At 40.0% G+C, this 22,246-nt stretch overlaps 1 protein-coding gene across 7 annotated transcripts in view; it reads left to right on the plus strand.

The window, feature by feature from the left end:
* Ate1 (arginyltransferase 1) overlaps positions 1 to 21,489 on the plus strand; it is a 131,907-nt gene extending 110,418 nt beyond the window's left edge. For all 7 annotated transcript variants that reach the window (XM_057778531.1, XM_057778533.1, XM_057778530.1 and 4 more), the window contains 2 exons: positions 2,142 to 2,262; positions 19,466 to 21,489. In XM_057778531.1, the coding sequence (XP_057634514.1) occupies positions 2,142 to 2,262; positions 19,466 to 19,644 (300 nt within the window). In that variant the 3' untranslated portion in view covers positions 19,645 to 21,489. The remainder of the gene's footprint in view (positions 1 to 2,141; positions 2,263 to 19,465) is intronic.
* The last annotated feature ends 757 nt before the right edge of the window (positions 21,490 to 22,246 follow it).

A 22,246-nucleotide genomic window follows, 5' to 3' on the forward strand; every position in this document is an offset into this window, starting at 1 on the left:
TAACCGCTTAGCTTAGAAAGCACAACATTTCACAGTGGTTATTCCATAAAACCGCATTCTTTGATGGCTTGGGAGAAAATCTGAAGTATTGAAGGAAGCCTATATTTTGGAGAAGGGTGTTTAATGTAATTGACAAATTTGATTTCAAGTGATATGAATAAGTCAAAATGTATTTCTGATCTTTTAATGAGGTGAATATTTAAAGCATCAGAAGTAAGCGCCGAACTTCCTGTGAGTGAATAGGACATTGAGAGAACTGTGAGGACTCGTGCTCCCACACAGCATTCGTGTGTGCCTGAGCTTTGTGCACCTCCTCACTCCAGAGGGTTCAGTGCCAGTTTTCTAAAAGCGTGATTTTGTCCATCTTTGTTCCAGGACCTGCTGCCGCACTAAGTCTTTTAGTCAGTATTGTTGTTAGGTGTTTGTTCATGAATCGTGTGTACTCATGGACTGTTCTTAAAGGGAAAGTCCATTATTCCAACCTTCAGACTTCACAGATGAGGTCTGATCACCCTCACTTCCAGTGTTTGCCTTGACTTCGACCTTAAGTTAGAAAATAGGAGTGTTTGGACACGTGGGATTTTAGTTGTTATTTAACACACTTTTCACACTAGATATTCTTGGGGGTTCTCAAATGTTCTGTCACTACATGAAAATAAGCTCTTTATTTTGTACTAGTTTTTAAATTCACATTGGTCATATTTTTACACCAAATTGAGAACTCTAGGATAATAAAGCAAAATGGAAAAGATTCTGCAAATGGAGTGATGAGAGATTAGATTTACCAAAGAGTAAAATATAACATAAAACTTTAATATTGAAAGCCGGGCGATGGTGGCGCATGCCTTTAATCCCAGCACTCGGGAGGCAGAGGCAGGCGGATCTCTGTGAGTTCAAGACCAGCCTGGTCTACAGAGCTAGTTCCAGGACAAGCTCCAAAGCCACGGAGAAACCCTGTCTCAAAAAACCAAAAAAAAAAAAACAAAACAAAACTTTAATATTGAATACTATGTGGCCCTGGCACATGACAAGCTAAGAACTCAGTCTATATAGGAATTTAACAAGGGATACTTTTACTCAGTAGGGGAAGTGAAGCGTGTTCAAAAAAGTTATGTTGAAGCCATTAAGTAAATACAAGAGAAATTAGGTTGGATTGTTCCTTATATTGAAATAATTTCTTACACTGGATTGTAAAAAATTTTTTTTAAATGGCTGCACTAGATTTTAACCTGATAATCAAATTTGAATTTTAATATTCAGAGATAAGACATTTAGAATTTTGAATAAGTTCAAAGAATATAAAAGCTTTGTTTTTTTTCCTGAAAAAATTCACTAATGCTTTTTACAGTTTGTATTATTCTTTCTTAACTATGTGTTCATCTTCAGTAAATATTGTATAGTGTTGTACACTTGAAGTATGTAACTGATCTACACGTTTTTGTAAACCAGAACTTCTGAAGTTATAGTATCACAGGTTTTGTTAGAATTTCTATTTTTTAAGCTTTTTATTGTAGAGTTACTAGATTGTTATTAGATATATATTAGTAGGATGCTACTTTTTAAAACATTAGCGTGGACTGAATATTATCAGCCTTGAGTTGGACAGTGGTGGCGCACACCTTTAATCCCAGTACTCGGGAGGCAGAGGCAGGCGAATCTCTCTGTGAGTTTGAGGCCGACGTGGTTTACAGAGCTCGTTTCAGGACAGGCTCCAAAGCTACAGAGAAACCCTGTCTTGAAAAACAAAACAACAAAGGAGCTTAATCTTGAGTCTATAAACTAAAAAAATTAGTGATTAGGGACAGTAAAATTCTACTTTTGGAAACAAGTTTGCTTTATATGGCTTTGTATAGTTCTCTAATATATGCAAAGCAGCTTCTCTCTGTTCCTCACTAGCTCTTCAAAGACAACTGGATTTCTTCCAAAAGGGTAAACTCTCAAATTCCGAATCAGTATAGCCTGCTAAATGTTGATGTGTCACTTTTAGAGAGCCTTGCATTATATATGTGTTCTCTAAATACGGCAAGGCTTTTTTGGTTGTCATTGAGCCTGTCACCATACCTTTCCTTGACTCTTGGAGCCTCAGAACTCATGAGTTAGCATTTGTAATGCCTGTGCCTTTTGTCTTCACTTCTCTTTAGGGTCAGTATAGACCTTCTGATTTGCTGTGTCCTGAGACGTATGTCTGGGTACCCATTGAGCAGTGCCTGCCTTCTCTTGACAACTCCAAATACTGCCGTTTCAACCAGGACCCACAAGCAGGTATGTCTATTGCAGAACCTAGCTGGGCATCTTTATCCTTTTTGTGGCTCTTCATAGTTTTTCATACGTTGTACACTGTGTCAAAAACCACACGTGTGTTTCTGTGATAGGGAAGACAGACAGTTAAGAAATGACGTGTACTCTTGCCGCCTGCCGCCCGTGTTTTCCCTGTAGGAGTAGTTTTCACGTTTTGAGGACTGAAATCTTTATTTTTTATGTTTTAACAATTATCACAATATAAAAATTGTTTGCTTATTTTACCAGTATAGAGGCAGAAATATTGACCAATCGAACTGAGGTTGTGGAACAGTGTTATGTAGATAGTTAGTACATGAAGTCTTTGTGCTGGCACTTTTCGTCTGTCCCCAGTATGCCTCCTTTTCCATGTCCTTTTCGAGGTCCTGCCTAGAATAGCCTCCACCATATTTTGTTTATTATTAATCTCTTATAAGTGTATAAAGACACTAAAAGAATAGCCACAAGATCCTGACTTCATGACAAATAGGTATCTGTGCTTTTAGGCAATTGAGAATCTTCCCTGCTTTCAGATTCCTTACTTGCTATTAAGATAAAAATAAGTGTCAAGTGTGGTGGGATATGCCCAGAACCCTAGCAATTGTAAGTTAGAGGCAGGAGAATCACCCATTTAGCGTCAGCCTCAGCTGTCTTGTCATGAGTTTGGGGTGAGTCGGAGCAACATGAGACCCTGTCTGAAACAAAAGGAAATAATAGGACCTCTGTGTTTGATTGAAGTATTGTGTGTATGTATAAAAATGCCATAATGAAATCATTGTGTACAATTATTATATGTTAATAAAAATATAGTAAGACCTACCTTATTATACCAAGAGGAAAATCAGACCCAGATATTAAGAATCGCCCCTATTGTTTTGGTTTTGTTATTTAAGTTAGGTTAGGATGTTACCTCAGATTTATGCCAGAGGCTTTTGTTGGCATTTATTCCCATTTGTTCAGCCCCTTCTCTCTGAGAAAAAAAAAAAGTACGTCCTGTTTAGCTCCTTAGAGTCTAAGTGCCACTGAAAGTGTAAAACACCTCTTGGTCTATAGAGCGCGGGAGCAGGGCTTTGTTAAACTGGCACATGTTTGATGCTCTCGGATGGCTTACATTACGCCACTGTGTGTGGCTTCCCCGGACTGAAGTCCATTGATGTTCCAAACTGTGCCTATTTGCTTTGAGTCTTCACAGTCTACTACTGAGGTGATACCTGATTCATACCTCATTAGAATATGGAAGGGAGGAAATGCAAGCCTGGCAGAGGGCAGCGGTCAGACGAGAATGAGGGGAAGAAAGAAAAGAAGCGCACGGACTTCTCAGTTCTGAAGTGACCATTTTTTTCTCACCAGCTTTTGTTTTAGTTTTTCGAGACAGGGTTTCTCTGTAACTTTGGAGTCTGTTCTGGAACTTGCTCTGTAGACCAGGCTGGCCTCAAATTCACAGAGATCCGCCTGCCTCTGCCTCCTGAGTGCTGGGATTAAAGGTGTGCGCCACCACTGCCTGGCCAGTTTGTGGGTTTTTTTATTTGTTTGTTTTTGTATGAAATTGGTTTATGTGATACATTTGTTACCCTGAAAAGCTGATATGATAACTATTCATCATTTAGAATTCATTTACAGTCAGAGTAAACTTGAGAATAGAGTTTCCAAGCACATGAAGATCATTTTCCATGTGTTGTGTCTTTGTAACTTTGAAGACACATCTTACCCATAGTAGTACCTTAGAATCTGAAGAGTGGCCACAGGGGTCCAGCTATCCCATTTGCCAGACACTCTGGCATCGCCCCTGGTTTTCTAGCCAGGACTTAAATCCCATACCTTAAGTTGCTAATCAGAATGGAATTGTTTTATTCTAAGTTATACTGTACTGATCAAACAGATAATGTTGCTTTAAAACACTGACTTTGTCAGTGGGCTTTGGCGTCAGGTCCATAGCCAAAGGCAGCCGTGTTCAAGAGGAAAGCCCATAATTACCCACTGCCCGTGTCTTAGAAAACACTTCCGCTTTGCCTCCTCTGGGTAGCTTGTAATGAAAGCTGCGGGCCATCTTGTCGAGTTCTTTCCTTCATAGTACTGTGGTCTTCAGCTTGTTTCTGACTCTTAAACGTGAACACAATTTTACTCTCTTTCTTAAATTAGTTTAAAGGTTTCTTGGAGATGCAAGAGACCATAAGTTCCCCATGTTTTGTGAAGCTGAAACATGACCTTCTCATTTCCATGCATGGAATGGGCATGCAAGTAAATACTCATTCAGTTTATTGATTTTAAAATTCCTTTCCAAAACAAGTGCTAATAAGCATTTCATAGCAAAACCAGTTTAGTCTTGCATTGCCTACTGTTATCAAGAAGACAGTCTGTTCTGGTGAGTGATGAACACATAGCATGTTGTTTCCTGTATTCTGCTGGGTTCTCCTCAGGGCAGACACTGGCTGTTAACTATTCATCATTTAGAATTCATTTACAGTCAGAGTAAACTTGAGAATAGAGTTTCCAAGCACATGAAGATCATTTTCCATGTGTTGTGTCTTTGTAACTTTGAAGAAAATATTGTATGGTTTTATCAATATTGAATATCACAGTCCAGACACTATTTGAAATCACACTTATGTCCTGTGGTTTTAGGAAATTAAAATGCAGTTACATGCTGGAATGTATTGAGCCTGCTGTGAAACATGGTCATTGGAGGTTTAAATGGCAAACTGTGAGAAACTCTCCTCCTCTCTGGGGCCAGTTTTACTTTTACATGACCCAAACTCTGACTCAGAGAAAACACAGAGCCTGATGTGAGGAATATTGCTAGCTGGCCTGTTTTTCAATCACGAAGTCTTTGCTCTCCCAGATGTTCTGTGGTTCAAGGGCCCACAGAAGGTGCCTCAGCTGATCTCGTTATGTTCTATAAAGTTTCACTTTTACAGAAAAATCTCATATTCTCCGCACCTTAAGTTGCTATAAGACTCTGAAATACCCACTCCCATGCCCTTGGCAATCTGCTCCCAGCACTCCCTCCTCGTCTTGTGTTTTGTGAGTGTTTGTCTAACTCTTTAGCCTGGACAGCAAACCCTTTGTATTTACTGTGTTAAGGTACTATGTGGGCAAGAGGTGACTGACTTCTAACAACTGTAAAAGAAATTTACTTGTTGTAAATGGGTATTTTGTCTTCAGTTTAAAACTTGTATCTATTCCATCAAAATGTGTTTCGAAATTTCTCAAATAACTTTGAAGGAAAATAATGTCCCATTGTTTTTAAAATTAGAAATTGGCTATATACAGACGGACTTAAAATAACCCAATACCACATTTACACTTTGCTTTCTTAAATATTTATATGTTATTGTTGTGTGTGTTGTATGTATGGGGTACAAGGACCATGGCATGTATGTAGAGGTCCGGGAGCAACTTTATGGAGTCAGTTCTCTGACTGTCACTAGAGAGGTTCAGGGAATGAGCATGGGGCAGGCTTTCATGGCAAGCCTATACCAGCCAAGCCTTCGCACTAGCCTATATTTTACCTTTTTTCTTAAATTACTTCTTTAAAAGTATTTTCTGGGAGCCTTTGTAGAAATTTGGCTCAGATGTGGACTGAACATGTCATCCAGTGACAGAACCCTTGTCCCACGTGCACAAGGCCCCGGAGTTCGTTAGGGAAGGGAGGTGGAGTGCAGCCAGAGGACGCACAGGTGTGCGGCAGCCGCAGCGACAGAGTCTCCTGTTCCCCACTGCTCTTCCCGTGAATGGAGCCGTGGATGCTTTGTGAAGCAGAACAGGGGCACGTGCCATACTGCTAGGGTTGCTTGTGTTCCTTTACTTTTGGCTAGATAGAAATCACTTTTGGTAAGGTAAAAACTACTTGGTTGTTAATTTGATTATAAAGAAAACAAATACTACTCTTATAGGGCAGGCACTATCTTAACGTAGACAGTTCTTACACACACTTTGTGGAAACAGTAGCCAGTATTTTGGAGTTGATTTTTAAGCCTTGATAAACAGTGACTTTACTCACAGTGTTGAGCATATAATTTGGTATTACTCAAAGGTATTACAGTCCTTGCTTTATTGTTTTTCAGAGTGAAGCTTTATTTTTAGATAATTTTTATTTCTGTTTTCACTTATAATTACAGTAATGGATACCTTTTACCATAGAGTAGTCTAAAGTTGGTTTGGTTCTAAGCAGACTTTGAAATGTTGGTAAGAAATTTTCTCATTTGTCTCTACTGTGACCAAGCCATACACCATTGCTCTTGAACTAAATTTGCTATGAAAATAATGACAATTAATTTGGATCAAGTGCTTTGTGCATTTTCCTGGGGTAGACTGTTTCTAGAACATCTTAACTCTTCCCAGAGTGGCTGGAAATCCTAAGCTAATTAAAGAAGCTTCATAGCAGTGCGGTCCCCTGAAGCTTCATTTGTGTTGTTTTATGTTATTTCAAAGGGAGCCTCTTTTCTTTTTACTCCATTCTTTTCCTCCCTGGCATGGTTCCCTGACATTTTTTCCTATACTCCAGCATGTGTCCATAGAACACCAGCCTTACTCAGATCTTGAGTGTTTGTGGAGGAGCTGTCCCAGAAAGTCTCTGTCTTGTGTTCACTGATTTGTGTCTGTAGGCCTGGTATTGCTTCCTGAACACTACGTAGGCTCATTCAGAAGGGTATATGAGCCAGCATGTTCTCTTAACCACTGAGACATCTCTCCAGCCCATGCCAACATGTTCTCTTAATCTCTAGGAAACAATGCCTAGTAAGAAAGCAAACTTACCAAAACTTCCGTAGGGCCCTCAGAATCCTCTGCAGTGATGATTCATGACAAAGAGAGGATTGTCCTAACAGGTGCAGGGTCAAGTTGCTGTTCTTTTAGCACTTCTGAAGATAAAATTGTTTTCTTTAGAATAGTAACTTTCTTCAAAAAACAACTTACTCTATGTACACGTAAATACATACACATATATGTTTATATACACATATATATCACAGTATGTGTGTATCTAGCTCACCTATCTTGTGTGTTCCAGGGATTGAGTATAGCACCTTTCTCTACTCAATGAGCTGCGTCAGTGGCTCCCAGATAGTTTTTAATTTTTTATGTCAATCTAACTATTCAAAGTTATAAAATGAGTAGTATTGCTTGAAGTCTAGTTAATAAATATTCTTATTGTCAGTAATGATGATGATGATTAGCTATAGCCAGCTGGAGGGAGAACCAGTTGTACCAGACTACATGTTACAAAGGAGTCAGCATCCAAGCAAGAAAATAACCTGAACATTTGGTTCAAATAGTTGGTAAGTCTGGGGAATTTGTATTGATATGGAAAAAATAGACTGTTGAAGTATTGTGAACAAGCTTTGTTAGATATACAGGTGAACATATTTTTGTCTTTTCACAATGTCAGAATTTATGAATGACAACTAATTCACAAGATTTCAGTGGCAGCATTGTTCCAGATTCTTCCAGTTTCCTCGATGACTATGGCCAAGGCAAACACAGGCTCTTTTAGTATAATCTTAATTACTAATATTAACTCTGACCACATATTACATACAACACAGTAGATTTATCTGTCTGTCTACCCATTCACTCATCTATCTGTCCAGCCAGCCAGCCAGCCAGCCAGCCATGAATGGCTGAAAAATGTTAAGAAACTGCAGTTCAAGATGTTTCAGAAGTCCTGGGATGCAGCGTCTGAGGAGCAAAATAACCAAAAGAAGGTCTTTGGAGAGGCAGCTGTGGCTGCTGTTGTGGAGTCCAGCAGTAAGGCTGGAGCTGAGCTAGAGTTGAGTCCACCTGCAGAGGCGAAAGGATGAGACCAGGTCAGGAGCTGAGTGGTGATGGCACATGCCTTTAGTCTCTGTGAGTTTGAGGCCAGTCTGATCTACAAGAGCTAGTTCCGGGACAGGCTCCAAAACTACAGTGAAACTCTGACTCAAAAAACGAAACAAAACAAAATACCAGATCAGATGAGTGAATGGGTAGATGAAAATAGCAAGTCTCTATGTGCAAAATGGATGATGGGCTGATGATAGCAATTCAAGTACATTGCATCAAGGAGAGGTAGTCCAGGCCTCCACAGCGCCTCACCATCACAGCACTCTTTTCCTCTCTTCCCAGAAAGGTAGTTTGTTCTTATCTGAGGCTAATCTTCCCTCCTGTCCTCCATAGTTTCTCATGTTTCGGTACTTCTCAGACACCTTGATGTACTCTGACTTCATGAGTATAGGGAGAGCAGAGGAAGCCCTGAGTAAAGTAAGTAAAGTCTGAGGCATGTATATGTATACTAGAAACCCTTCTTGTTTATCTGTATGTCATAACCCCACTTCCTTGTTCAGCTATGTGTGATAACCCTATCTTTCTGGTCAATTCCATATACTAAACATTGTGAGCGTCTGGGATGCTGTGGTTTCTCTACCAGAGAGCCCAGGCCGTCCAGCTTTTCTGTTAATGTGCCCATCTGCCTGGCTTTTCTTCATTCCTCACCACCCCCCGCCCCCCCCCTCAGGTCTGTCCCCAGAACTCTGATGGATGCAGCATATAAAGAAAATAACCTTTCTTCAATTGTTTTTCTTCAATATCTGGTCACATGGTTGAAAAAAGTCACATGGTCCCCTTGTGACACCAAGGAATAAGCTGCATCAGTTTGCACTGGGCACTGAGTTGCTAATTTGAGTTTAATAAACAAAATTTAAATGAATTTTGGTTTATAAATGAGACATAATTTTCAGCACTTTTTGAAGTGACCCTAAACATGCTTATGCATTTTGATATATATGTATATGTATATGAAGCTTTTTGCTAAGCATTGATAATTATAAAATTGAAGTATCCATCAGCTATGGAAAACATTGAAGATATTTCATCAGATATTTAGCCAAGATTGAATTCTTTATGTGAAAATAAGCAAGCACATCTGAATAGCATAGAAACTTCTTTTGCCTTTAATAAATGATAAAATTATGTATTTAACAAAGAATGGTTCTAAAATAAGTTTCTTTATGATTTATTATTAAAAATGCCCTGCTTGTGTACCTATTTTATATACCCATGTACCTGGGGCTATATAAGCATTCTTAGGTGAGATAATGTTGTGAGTAGACGCCTAGAATGGCATGGGCCTTGGTTTGGAAACTGCACTTCACTTCCTCAGACCAACTAAGGAAGAAATAACTTGACATAGACCATAACTGTTGCTTAAGTGTAGTAGGAGCTGTGGGCCTCTTCCCACAGCCCGGCTCATGGCTGCCTAGCTAGCTTATGCCCCGAAATAACAACACACAAACTGTATTCTTTTAAACACTGCCTGACCCATTAGCTCTAGCCTCTTACTGGCTAACTCTCACATCTTGATTAATCCATTTCTATTAAAGTATATCACCACTTGACTGTGGCTTACCAGCATGAGTCTAACCACTGTCCATCTTGGGTAGGAAAAGCATGGCGTCTGCCTGACTCTGCTTTCTTTCTCCCAGCATTCTGTTCAGTCTACTCTGCCTACCTATGTTCTGACCTATCAGGCCAAGCAGTTTTCTTTATTAATTAACCAATGAAAGCAACAGATAGAAGATCCTCCTACATCAATTCTCTGTAGTTTGGAGTTCAGAATGAGTGTTTGAGATAGTAGATAGCTTACCACAAACTTTTACCTTGTTAGTTTTAGGCCAGGAAGGCACAGCTTACTGTATTTATTCCTCATTTGGTGTATTCAACCTCCTCTCTGGTTCATTTCTTCTGAAATAGTACCATTTGGAAGTTGATGCTGCCTCCTTGAAAGGTCTTGCCCTCTCTGGGCCTGTCCCTCCTCGCCTACCCGAGCACTTGTGTGCAAGTGTGCAGGAAGATTTCAACCTGAAACAGCGTCACTAGGTATCGCACGCTGTGTCTTTGCTGCTGTTGGCCGCTGAATTGATTTCACAGTCCACTACAAATCACGACTGTAGAAAGACCGAGTCAGAGTCTGCATTTTCAAGTTGGTGTGTGCACAGGTATTAAGCCTTAACTCATATTTTAAAGAATGACTTTAATTTATAGGAAAGTGGATTCAAAGGTTTCTTCTAGTTTAAAAATTAGTACTCAGTTCATTAATGTAAGTCTATTAAAGAAAGATTTGTCCTGTTTGTCAAATCTGAATGCAGATTACAAATCATATTTTCAATGTATAAGGCTTTAATATTTTAGCAATTATTTAAAGAAAAAGGGACTTTTGAATAACATTTGATTGCATTTACAAGGCACTAATTCAATTTTTAACTTTTAAAATTTTTATAAATGTATTCAGTTTCCCACTTAATTCAATTGTCTGACAAAGTATTCTTAGGAACTTAATTAGATTTGTGGACACAATGAACTAAATATTTACTTAGTTTGAAATCACAGTATAAATCAATTAGTTAATTAAGCATTTCCTGTTGAAGTAATAAATCATTGTTTACATAAAAAAATCTTCAGGAGTCCTCTGTATAACTACTGGAACTAATAACTGAATTAAATAAGATTGTAGCTTATAAAGTTATTATACAGAAGTCAATTGTACTTTATATATCAGCAGCAAACAAAAATGAATTGCAAAAGAATCCTCTTAGAATAACAAAAGAATATTCATTATTTAGAATTACATGTATCAAAAGACACTCAAGATCCCTACATTGAGAACTACCAATTCCTGTTCAGAGAACTAAACCATGTTCTGAGTCTTGAAGACTCAGTGTTGTTAACATGACGACTGAAGTCTTGAGAGTAGGACCTCTTATTGCTCTGATGGTCCAGTTCTATCTAATTGTATTGGTATACAGTAGTCTTGCGTTCGTTGACACCATCATGTGTTTATTCTCATCATCATTTCATAATGCTTTTACCAGGTTAAAGCCATTTACAGTGGCTTTCCATTGGTCCCCATATCCCGGAGGAGGTGGGTGATTGATTGTTTATGGTCAAGTGCTTCTCTGTTTAATTAGTGGACGAGCCCAGAGAAGCCTGCATCTGTTAAGCCCATGAGGTTATGTCTTGACCAGTGTTTACGTTTCTTCAGCACTTAAGATGTTTGTTCTCATCTAACCTTACAGAGCTTTGAACCTGGTAGAATCCTGTATTGTACCAAACTCATAAAATTATTCAAATTTTAGCAATATTCAAATTGTTTGAATTTCAGGTTCCTCTCATTGCATTTCCATTAATAATATCCAAACTCATTCTTTTTGCATTCACTTTGCTTATTCCTAATACCTAACCGTTGTTCTGCAAGAACAGGTAACTCATGGAGTCATGCTAATTTAGTGCTTCAGCTAGAAACCCAAAGACAAAAGGTCTTTAGACTTCACTAGATTTGTCACTTTCCACAGTTCACTGACTATCAGGCTGTTTGATTATCAGTGAAATGAGGAACTCATACTACATGATGTTCAGGTCCTACTGTGTTTTGTAACCTTCGGATAGTTAAAAATTTGTTGAGGATCAAGCTGCTTTCAAACTTGGACATATTATACAAACGCAAGATGGGTGATTCTGAATTACATCAAATGAGAATGGACTTGATTGTAACATTTCCACAATTACAATGAATCCAGTTCACTGAGCCCTTTACTCTCTCTCTCTCCTCCTTGTGAGCAATTTCACGTGAAGCCATGCCTGTTTGGAGAGTGCCTTCCCAACACTTGGTCATGAGCACCTATAAGAAATCATTTTGCAGTGATAATAGTGATTAGTTTGATTAGTATTTATTGGTCCAAGAAATTTTACTAAATACTTAAGTCTCAGTCAGGGTTTTATTAATGTGAAGAGACACTGTGACCATGGCAAACTCTTAAAAACGAAAACATTTAATTGAGGTGACTTGCTTAAAGTTTCAGAGGTTCAGTCCATTATTATCATGATGGGGAACATGGTGGCATGCAGGCAGGCATGGCGTTGGAGCTAAGAGTGCTATATCTTGCTAAGCAGGCAACAGGAGGTTGACAACACACTGAGAGAAGCTTGAGCAAAGAGACCTCAAAGCCTGCCCCACAGTGACACACTTCTTCCACACCCCTAATAGTGCCTTTTCCACTCCCTTTGGAGGCCATTTTCTTTCAAACTGCCACTCTATGTCTATATCATATTTGACCCCTTACAGTGACTCCATTGGTCTTCCCTCTAAGTCATATTAGGAGGCAAAAGTTATTCAGAAACAGAACCAGGTTGGTTTGGGGTATGATTATTCAAAAGCATTCCTGTCACTTCCACAACCTGTATAAATTATTAATTAAACATCTCATAATTTTAGTTAGTAAGAGTCATTTGCCCAGTGATGACTATTGTCTGTATTCTGCCCACTTACACCTAGCTTTGGACCTGAAAGGTGACTGTTAGGCTGACGAAGGTACTGTGACCACAGCTGGCTGACAGCTTGTGAACAGCTCCACACTGGATATTAGAGTCTGTGTGGTAAAATTCAAGTGTTGAGATAATGGGCCCATTCATCCAAAACTCAGATTGTGACTATAGGCACATAAAAGGACAGATTAAAAGGTCTCTCTGTATTTAATAGTGAAAATCATACTTTCCTGAGATTTTTTTAATTACTAGTAGGCCTGTTTTTCTTTTAGTTTTGTAAAGATCCTGTTTCTGTTTTATTTAATTAGTCTTAAATTTTTATTGTCTCTATTTGTGTGTGTTTGTATACATGTGTATGCATGTTTTCATGCTTGATTATGCACCGAAAGGCCCTGCAGTTTGTGTGTGGGAATCAGAGGATAACTTACGTGAGTCACTGCTCTCCTTCCATTGTGTTGTTCCTGGGGTTTGAACTTGGTCTGTTGGGCTTGGTGGCAAGTACTTTTCTCTACTTATTGATTCTCACTAGCTAAGGCTGTAGTTTTTAAAGGGTCCACTATCAATCTTAAAGATATTAATATTATGTCTATATACTAAGGTCTAACTTTATAGCTTTATTAGTTAAATATATTTAAAGGTAATGTTCTCAATTAATATTAAACTGAAAACTGTCCAAACTTAAATGCTGTTCTGTGGCTCCACACAGTATTACTTACCCATGTGTAAGTTGTTTTTATTTTTTTTTTATTTTTTTATTTTTTTATTTTTGGTTTTTTGAGACAGGGTTTCTCTGTGGTTTTGGAGCCTGTCCTGGAACTAGCTTTTGTAGACCAGCTGGTCTCGAACTCACAGAGATCCGCCTGCCTCTGCCTCCCAAGTGCTGGGATTAAAGGCGTGCGCCACCACTGCCCGGCGTGTAAGTTGTTTTTAAACAGATTGCCTTTGATTTTCTTTGCCATGTAGTTATTTTTGTCTGCCAAGTGTCTGGGTTCTCCATGTCTGATTTTTGAGAAAGGTGTGACTTTATAAACTTGAAGTTAAACAAACTCTAGATTGAAATACCATATCTGTTTATATTATATTCTCAAAGGTATGCTTGGTGTGTGTGGGTGTGTGCATATGTGTGCATGTAGATACATATATGTGTATGTCAAAGGGTGACATCAAGTCTTTTTCTCAGTCACTGTCCCTCTTAGTTTTTGAGACAAGAGCTCTCTCTGAACCTGGAGTTCACCAGTTCAGTTAGACCGCCCTGTCAGCGCTCCCCCAGCACTGCAACTGCAGACAGGCACGCTCTCTATACTTTGCCTTGTATGTGAGTACTGGGGATCTGAACTCGTATCCTGATATTTGCCTGGCAAGCATTTTGTCAACTGAACTATCCTCAAGCTCTGCCTTTAAGAAACATTTATGTATCTAGTATGGCTTCCAGATAATGTTTTTATGAGAGTCTCAGGTGTGTGAACAAGTGGGTCTGTTTCTTGTGCCCTCTTTTTATTTTATATACATACACACACACACACACATATATGTGTGTGTGTATGTGTATATATGTGCTCTATCTGCATATACAGCTTTATGCCAGAAGAGGGCAGCAGATCCCACTAGAGGTGGTTGTGAGCTACCGTCTGGTTGCTGGGAATTGAATTCAGGTCCTCTGGAAAAACAGCCAGTGCTCTTAACTTCTGAGCCATCTCTCCACCCCTTCTTGTGCCTTCTATTGGGCTTGTTTCTTTCTGTTTGTTTTGCACAATTCTGATATGTTAGTGTTTGTTTTATTTCATTTTACTGTTTAATAAAAAAATTACTTAATGACCATTATTTGAATGTGTTAGGGAAACTTTAAGTGAATTTTATGGGGGATTTGTTCACTTTTGGTTCACTTAACACATTCAGTAGTCTGAGCTTTGGTGTAGAGAGCTGTGGATTTGCAGTTCCAGCTTTTTTTCTTAGTGAAAAAAGCATATTCTGTGGCCTCCAAAGTGTAAGTTGTGGGGTGCTGGCCACACAACTGCAATGCATGTGCCAGCTCCCCAGGCTGCTTCAGCAGCGGTTTCTTTGGCAACCCTTAAGTTCCACAGTAAATTGTTGCTTGCATGGGAGCTCTGATTTGCATTTTAAATTAATGTCACCTAATTCCCCAAACCTGAATTAAACCAATCTTTTTTCAGGTTACTTAGTGCTTAATTATTTACCCTTGACTTGTGTACCTTGGAAATTAGGGAATATTAGGTGGCTGTCATGTGTGGACTAACTATAGACATGTTTATTATTTGAACCCACTCATTTGCCATTTAAAGTGTGTGTTTTAAAAGTTTTACTCAGAACTGAAGTTTTAGCATCTCCTTGAAATACTTTGTTAACCCATTGTTGTGAATCTTTTGATTAAAAACAAAGGTTCTTGTGCAGCACACTTCATTTCTTAAATGTTTTCTTAAGGCATTCCAGCTGCACCCAGGAAGGCAAGTAAAAGAAGGAGCCCTGTAGTGCATTGGTACTTTTGGAATGGGGCAGTGCTACTAGAGTTTGCTTTTGGGCATAGTTCTGGCTTTAAACTGTAAACTACAGGCATTTCTTTGATCTAACTACATGCTTTCAAAGTATGTCTGAAAACAAATAGTGCTTTTGGAAAAGTCTTCTGGAGGAGGAAGGGGCACACAGGAAAAGTGTTTGCTTTATAGCTCTGCTGTGTCACGGTTACACTACTTTTTTTACTCTCCAAAGTCCACTAAAGAAGCTGCTTTTCTGCTTTCAGAAGTTTAACAGAAGCATCTTTGCTGTCTAGAAGGGCCCTCTGCTTTTGCGGAGTCCTCTTGCTGTTTGAGACTTACAAGGTTTTGCTAAGGGAAGAGTTCTGAAAGACTTGGATTTAGAAAGTCTTGACTTTGGAGGACTTGTGAGCCCTGTAGGAGCTGAGCTTTGTGAGCATACAGCTGCTTTTACCGCTCATGTTGGCCACCCCGGCTGACATGGCTGCTGCTTCGCTGTGCGTTTAAGAAGCTTACACGGTCTGCTGTACCTTCTCATAGTGAAAATCTTTTGCTTTGAAGCAGGTATTAAAAAGTGCAAAGTGTAAAGTAAAAATGAAAGCCAGGAGCAGTGGGTTATTTGGGGAGATGCCAGTTGAGACATGGCAAGTGGATTTTGGCATAAACAAAAGTAATTGCCAAGAGCACATATGACTCTGAAGTACACAGACCGTACCCCCGAACTGCTACACACAAGAACAGTGTGGAAGGGCATTATAAATATTAATGACCATCCATCAAACCTACGCAGCTCGAGACGTTTTTGAGAGAACATTTCTTCTCTGAGCAGAAAGGTATTTCACCAGGAACATAGCAAAACTTGTTCTCTGCAGGGCACTTCGTTTGTCCCTTTGTGAATAGAAGTTGCTCTGTTGAGGCAGATAGTGAGTCCCAGCCTCGTCTCCAGACGTAACAGAGTCACCACTCCTAGTTATGTGCACTGAATATGAGGTGATTGCCAGAAATGGAGAATTCACCACAGTTACCACATATACTAGGGAAATCAAGGTCCTCTCTTGGACTCTTCGTTTTGTTAGTAAAAGAGTTTAAGAATAGACTCAAAAGGAAGCTCAAGGGCAGCTTTATTAGAGTTTAAAAGAAAAATGGAAGGGCAGCGAACTATGAGTCTCAGCAGCTGCCTGGAGGAGGAAGAGGTTGCAGAGAAAGAGGAAAGGCCTACCTTTTGAGTCAACTGTGTGCAATATCGTGTCTCGTTCTTTTGTCTGGCTTGATCTTGTGCAGCTCTTGTGTGTGGGCAGCTGTGGCTGCTGTGAGTCCATCAGTGCAATAGCATTTTGTGTACAGAAGAGAGTATTACACAGCACTTCATCTCATCCCCTGGCTCTTCATATTCTTTCTGCCTCCTCTACCTCAGTGTCCCCGAGCTGTGATGAGGGTGGTCGTAGTGGTGATAAAGATGACCATGACATTTTATTAAGGATACAATCCAGCTACTTTGTAGACTATTCCTTACTTGGTGTTCATCATAGGTTTCTCTGTAATCAGTCAAGGTAAGAATATTAGAAATGGTGAATTCATATCAGGATACCTGTATTTTCACTCATTGACAGCTGGTGACACACACCCGCACTACAGTCAGTATTTTGTATAGGTCAAGTGGTTGATAAATAAGATATCTTCAGATGATATATAAGTATCCTGTCACATCAAACTTAAAGCTCCCAGTTTTTACACCCTTTGGTAGGACGCTTAGGGTTGGAATACACGGAGTAGGAACTTGAGAGCGTGATGACTGCGTGCTGCGCTCAGCTCCTGTCTCCACGGACACAGTTGAGGAGCTCTCTCGGCCAGGGAGTGGGACCACTCACCTCAGTTAATAAGGTCAAGATAATCCCCCACAGGTATCCCACATACTCTTCTCCCAGTTGGTTCTAGATTCTGTCAGGGTGACCATTAACACGAGTATCACATCCCCTGTTGTTCATTTGCTTAGCATTTTAGCTCTTATGTCAATTTATCTGCTGTGTATACGTCTGTATCCTTTAAAAACTATAAAAACTTGTTACAGAAATATTATATAAAAGTGAAAACAATATATTATAAAGATATGCTGATATACTCTTGAATCATTTTTAGAAAAGCCTAGGGGAAAAAAAAGCCAGGTTGTGGGGACAGCATGTCCCTTTGATCCCAACACTCAGGAAGCAGAGGCAAGTGGATCTCTGTGAGTTCGAGACCAGCCTGGTCTACAGAGAGAATTCCAGGACAGTCAGGGCTACACAGAGAAACCCTGTCCCTAAATACAAAACAAAAAAAGGAAAGAAAGGCTTAGAAAAGCCTTAGGTCTCTGAGAACAATAATTAATCCCCCCCGCCCCCCCGCCTCCGAGAGGTACAGCTGTGGTCTGTAGCTTCTCTTGCTTTGGAAGCACCTGTTAAACAGCTCGGCTCTCGTGAGGGAGCAGTTGTGGGGAGAGTGAGCAAGCAGCCCCCGCAGAGTTTTCCTTGATTGAAATGTCATGGAGCTGGCAGTGCATTTGAGTCATTAGTGACCAAATGCTCATCCCCAAGAACTTGCAAGACTCCTTGTGTTTTTATTTTATGAAGTTAAGCTGTGATGCAGCTTTGGGAAAGGAGAAGTAGAAATTCTTGTATCTTAGTAGGCTGACAGCTTTCCTTGGGTGCCATGGCAACCATCTTCATATCAAAATAGCTTGTTCCTGAGTCTCTTCAAGGCCCATCAAGGGAAGGCCTTTGGGCCTGTTTAGCACTGTAGATTTGTCTGTGAGTATGGATGTCATGTTTATATCTATAAGACGATTCTAAATGGGTCTTGTAAGAATTTGAGCTACATTTTTCCTCCCTGCTAACTAAATCATAATTTTTAATGTTTTAAGTATCTTACAGAATTTTGTTTATGTTTAAATTACTTTTAATCTTAACTGTGTGGGATGTACATGTCCCATCCTTGAGGATATGACAAGATGATCATAAGCCAGAGGCCATGCAGCCCAACCAACGGAACAGGCAGGCCTGGACTCTGAGACTGGATGGGCTCCCTCTCCTTCACATGCATTTGGGCAGATAAATTGTACGCAGTACATTGGTGTCTCCTGTTTCTGGCATCTGAGGAATAGGAGGAATTCTGTTCTTTTCTCTCCTGAAATCTCCTGAGTTTGATTCTGCTTTAGAGCATCAACTTCTGAGAAAGAAGAAACTTTAGATGTTTGTGTCTTAGTTATAAATGCCATTCCTGGCCTTAGGTGGTAGATTACAGCCATGTGTACTTTGTATAAGAAGTTCTGGGTCTGTATTTGGTGTGTAGAAAGCATGTGAGTTTCACACTTTGGCTTGGGTTCCTTTCCCAGCACTCTTTACAAGTATACAAATGTTCCAGAATTTACTATCTTGAAGCCCTTGTGTACATTTTCTTTGGTTGGTGTGTGCACGTGTGTGTGCGCGCGTGCATGTTGAAGTCTTGCTGTGTAGCCCAGGCTGGCTTAGACCTCTCTACAGCCAGGATGACCTTGAGCTTATGATCTTCCTGCCTCTTAAATTCCCAAGTGCCAGGACCACAGGTGTACCCCTCCACCCCAGCTCATCCCAGGTATTTTATCCCCAGCATGATAGTTTATTCCATGAAGTCAGAGGCTGACCACCTTGAGTCTTGTCTTTTCACTAAACCAAAGGCATGCCTCTACCTTCCAGCTCCAAGGTAGAAGTTAGACTCTCGCCCTTATGTTTGTCCATGTACAGGCGATTGCCTGAAGGAAGGCAGAGATAACTTGTTCTCTCGGAAAGGCTCTTGCAGTCCCATAAAGCACTACTCATGCTGACCAGAACTGAGTCGCGAGACCACGCTCAGCTTCAGGGAAGGCAGGAGCACAGGTGTTCTTGATATAAGCCATGAGTTCTTATGTATGGGAACCAGGAAAGCCCAAAGGAAGCAACAGCACCCTGTACTCTGTCTTCTTTTGAAGCTGTGAGAATCTGCCCTACTGCCCTCAATAAAGAACAGGAGTATGCAAAGCCAGACCTCCTTATGCTGCTCTGTTGACAGTAAGTCCCCATGCAGCATGTTGGCTGGAGAGGCACTAAGATTTAATACAGACTCTGGAAAGATTCTGGAACATTATAGATGCCACTGTACCTCAGCAAATCAGAAGGTACAGTATAGCCGGTGGTTCTCAGTTGAGTGTGATTCTTTGACTCTACTTTGTTTTGGCTAGCAAACTAGGGAATGCTTCTTGCCTTTCACTAAGGAACTTCCTGTGTATTCTTAGGAGCATGCTCATGAACATACCGCACAGTGAGGACCTGCGAGGCCATCACGTTTCAGATGATGTACTTTGGCCGTGCACATCTTTGATATATAGCAGTCTTTGATCCGTATTTGTCTCTTTGCAGTGGATGAAGGCCGCAGTCAGGACCTTAACCGACTACGGGTACTGCACAGGCGATCCACCATGCCTTATGCTGTTTATAAGAACTACCAAGAAGACCCGAGTGAGGAGGAGGGTGTTCTGGAGTATGCCAACCTTGTGGGGCAGAAGTGCGCCGAGAGGATGTTGCTGTTCAGAAACTGACAGCCTGCCCCATAGCCCAGCACCAGCCTGGGTACCTGGTCACCGTCCTGCATATCTTGGCTTCTGTAGCCACTCACCAAGTACATTCTTAGAGCTTTTAAAAAATATTTTGTGGAATTGTATTTATGAGAATCTTGTGGTTAATATAAAGATTTTAAAATACACTATGATCTAGCCCCTTAATTGGGACTTGTCCTTTTGGAGTTTGCTTCTGGAACAAGGTATGCTAAATGTCTCCAGTAAATATTCTGGGGAGGAAAGTGAAGAAATGAGTCTAAAGAATTTCCTCACATTACTGTTTTTGTCTTGGAAAAATTCTAACAGAAAAGATGGTTCTCAACCTGTGGGTCGCAACCCCTACAGGGGTTGTATATCAGATATTTACATTACGATTCATAACAGTAGTAAAATTCCAGTTATGAAGTAACAATGAAATAATTTTATGGTTGGGTCACCACGTAATGAAGAACCACATTAAAGGGCAGCAGAATTAGGAAGGTTGAGAACCATTGACTTAGACTCATACAAGATGTTAGCTCATGCTGGGAAATTTAGGTGGGGTCAAAGGTGACAAACGCATTCCATCGCCAGGAAACATGTCTTCCCCACAAACCAAAGCTCTGTTACTCTGTTCAATATTAAGTTCTGCCAGTGTTACAGTGTGTCATTAATAAACGACCTGAAAAGGCCATGCAGACATTGCAAAGATCAGGTGTTCCCATTGGGTGTGTGTCCAGGATGGTCCTGCTATGTCTGTTGTCTTGGCATAGTTATTTGCCTGGTAAATCTTGAGGACCTGAGTTCAGTTCTCGAGAACTCATGTAAAAATGCTGGGTCTGGTAGTGAGTGTGCGCTTGAAATCCCAGCACTGGGGAGTCAGAGGAGCGTCCCTGGAGCACTGGCCAGCAGCCTAACCTACTGAGTAACCTCCAGCACTGAGAGACCCTGTCTGAAAGGAAGTGGACTGCAGTCCTGAGGATGACACCTAGCCCAGGCCTCCGTGCATGGCGTTTTATAGAGATGTGTGCTTGTCTTTGAGCTCTTGAGTTGAGTGTGCACCGCAGCTAGTGTAGGGCAGTCAAGGCAAGTATCCCAACTTTGCATTTTGCAAAGTCTATCTGAGATACCTGATTTCTTGTCAGTGGCTTTCATCTAAATAAAGACACATGGAGCTTCCAGAGACTGTTTTTCTTTTCTCCAGGCAGGAGCTATGCATGTTCCAGCTCCTTGCTTTAGTCCCTTCTGAGTTCAGGTAGATTCACACCTCCCTCCATGACAGCACAGATGTCATTTTGGTTCTCAGTGTATTATCTTTATTTAAATTATTTTCAGTTCTTAGAATTTTGTTATTTTTATTATAAATAATCTGAGCACTTTTTATATTCTAAGATAGAGGATATATTATCAGATAAATATATTCACTCAATTGAAATTATTTAGATAAGAGAAATTACTGTTTATGTTTTCTTTCAAGGAGTCTATCCTATTTTTATCCATTTGCAAATGCCGGTTTTGCGTGGTTTCTTATCATATCAAAATTATTATGTAAAAGAACCTTTCCAGCTTTCTGAACAGCAAATAGTTTGGTTTATAAATATTATATTATTTCAGTATGAATAAAGGTGAGAGAATATGAACACTTACCCAGAATGATTCTACTGTGGCTGACTTAAAAGAAGGAAATGAAGTGGGAATTTGATATGTTTGAATTACAAGTTATTCAAATGTGTGTTCCTTTCCAAAGGAAACCAGTGACTATAAGACAAAGTAACTTTGATTGCATTTGGTAGTTTTGCTCTTCTAAAAAAGACCAAAATGAACAAAATAAAGCTGTTTTTACCTGCAGTGGTTCTTGTCATTCATTTCTTAAAACTATATAGGCCCAGCACCATCTGTGCCTGCAATCCCAGCACCGGTGAGGGCAGGAAGACCAGTCAGGGTCACCTACAACTCTATAGCAAGTTTGAGGCCATCCTGGGATAATGAGCCTGTCTCATAATGCATAGCCACTCCCACACACACATATACATTCTCGAATACAGTACACCTGTAGAAATTTGTAGAAAATGTTGACTATGTGAATTATAAGATTTGTCAATAACCAACTGTAGACCATTTGACTATGTCAATCAAAGTATGGGATGACTTCTCTGGAGAATAAAATAAATCTCTAAGCAAAATGTATATAGATTTTCACATAGTAAGTTAGGATAGGATGAACTTTTGGTTTTTTTTGAGACAGGGTTTCTCTGTGTAGCCCTGACTGTCCTGAAACTCACTGACCTTGAACTCAGATCCTCCCGCCTCAGCCTCCTCAGAGTGCTGGGATTAAAGGCGTGCGCCACCACTGCCCACTGCCCAGCTACTGTGGCTATCTTAAAAGAGAATGGTCTTACTGCTTGCATAGTATCCCAGTTTGTACTTATGTTTGCACAAGAAGGCTTTTGGCCCTGAGCCTCTTTATGCACAATGGGTATTACTAATAGCATTACCAGGTTTTTTGTGCTACTTTGTTTTCTTTTTAAGAAAAATCAAGTTTTGATTTTAGAATGTAAAATAACTAGCATTATTCAAACAAGATAAATGATTACAAAAGGAACAT

Source organism: Chionomys nivalis, chromosome 8, assembly GCF_950005125.1.
Source record: "Chionomys nivalis chromosome 8, mChiNiv1.1, whole genome shotgun sequence".
Taxonomy (NCBI): Eukaryota; Metazoa; Chordata; class Mammalia; order Rodentia; family Cricetidae; genus Chionomys; species Chionomys nivalis.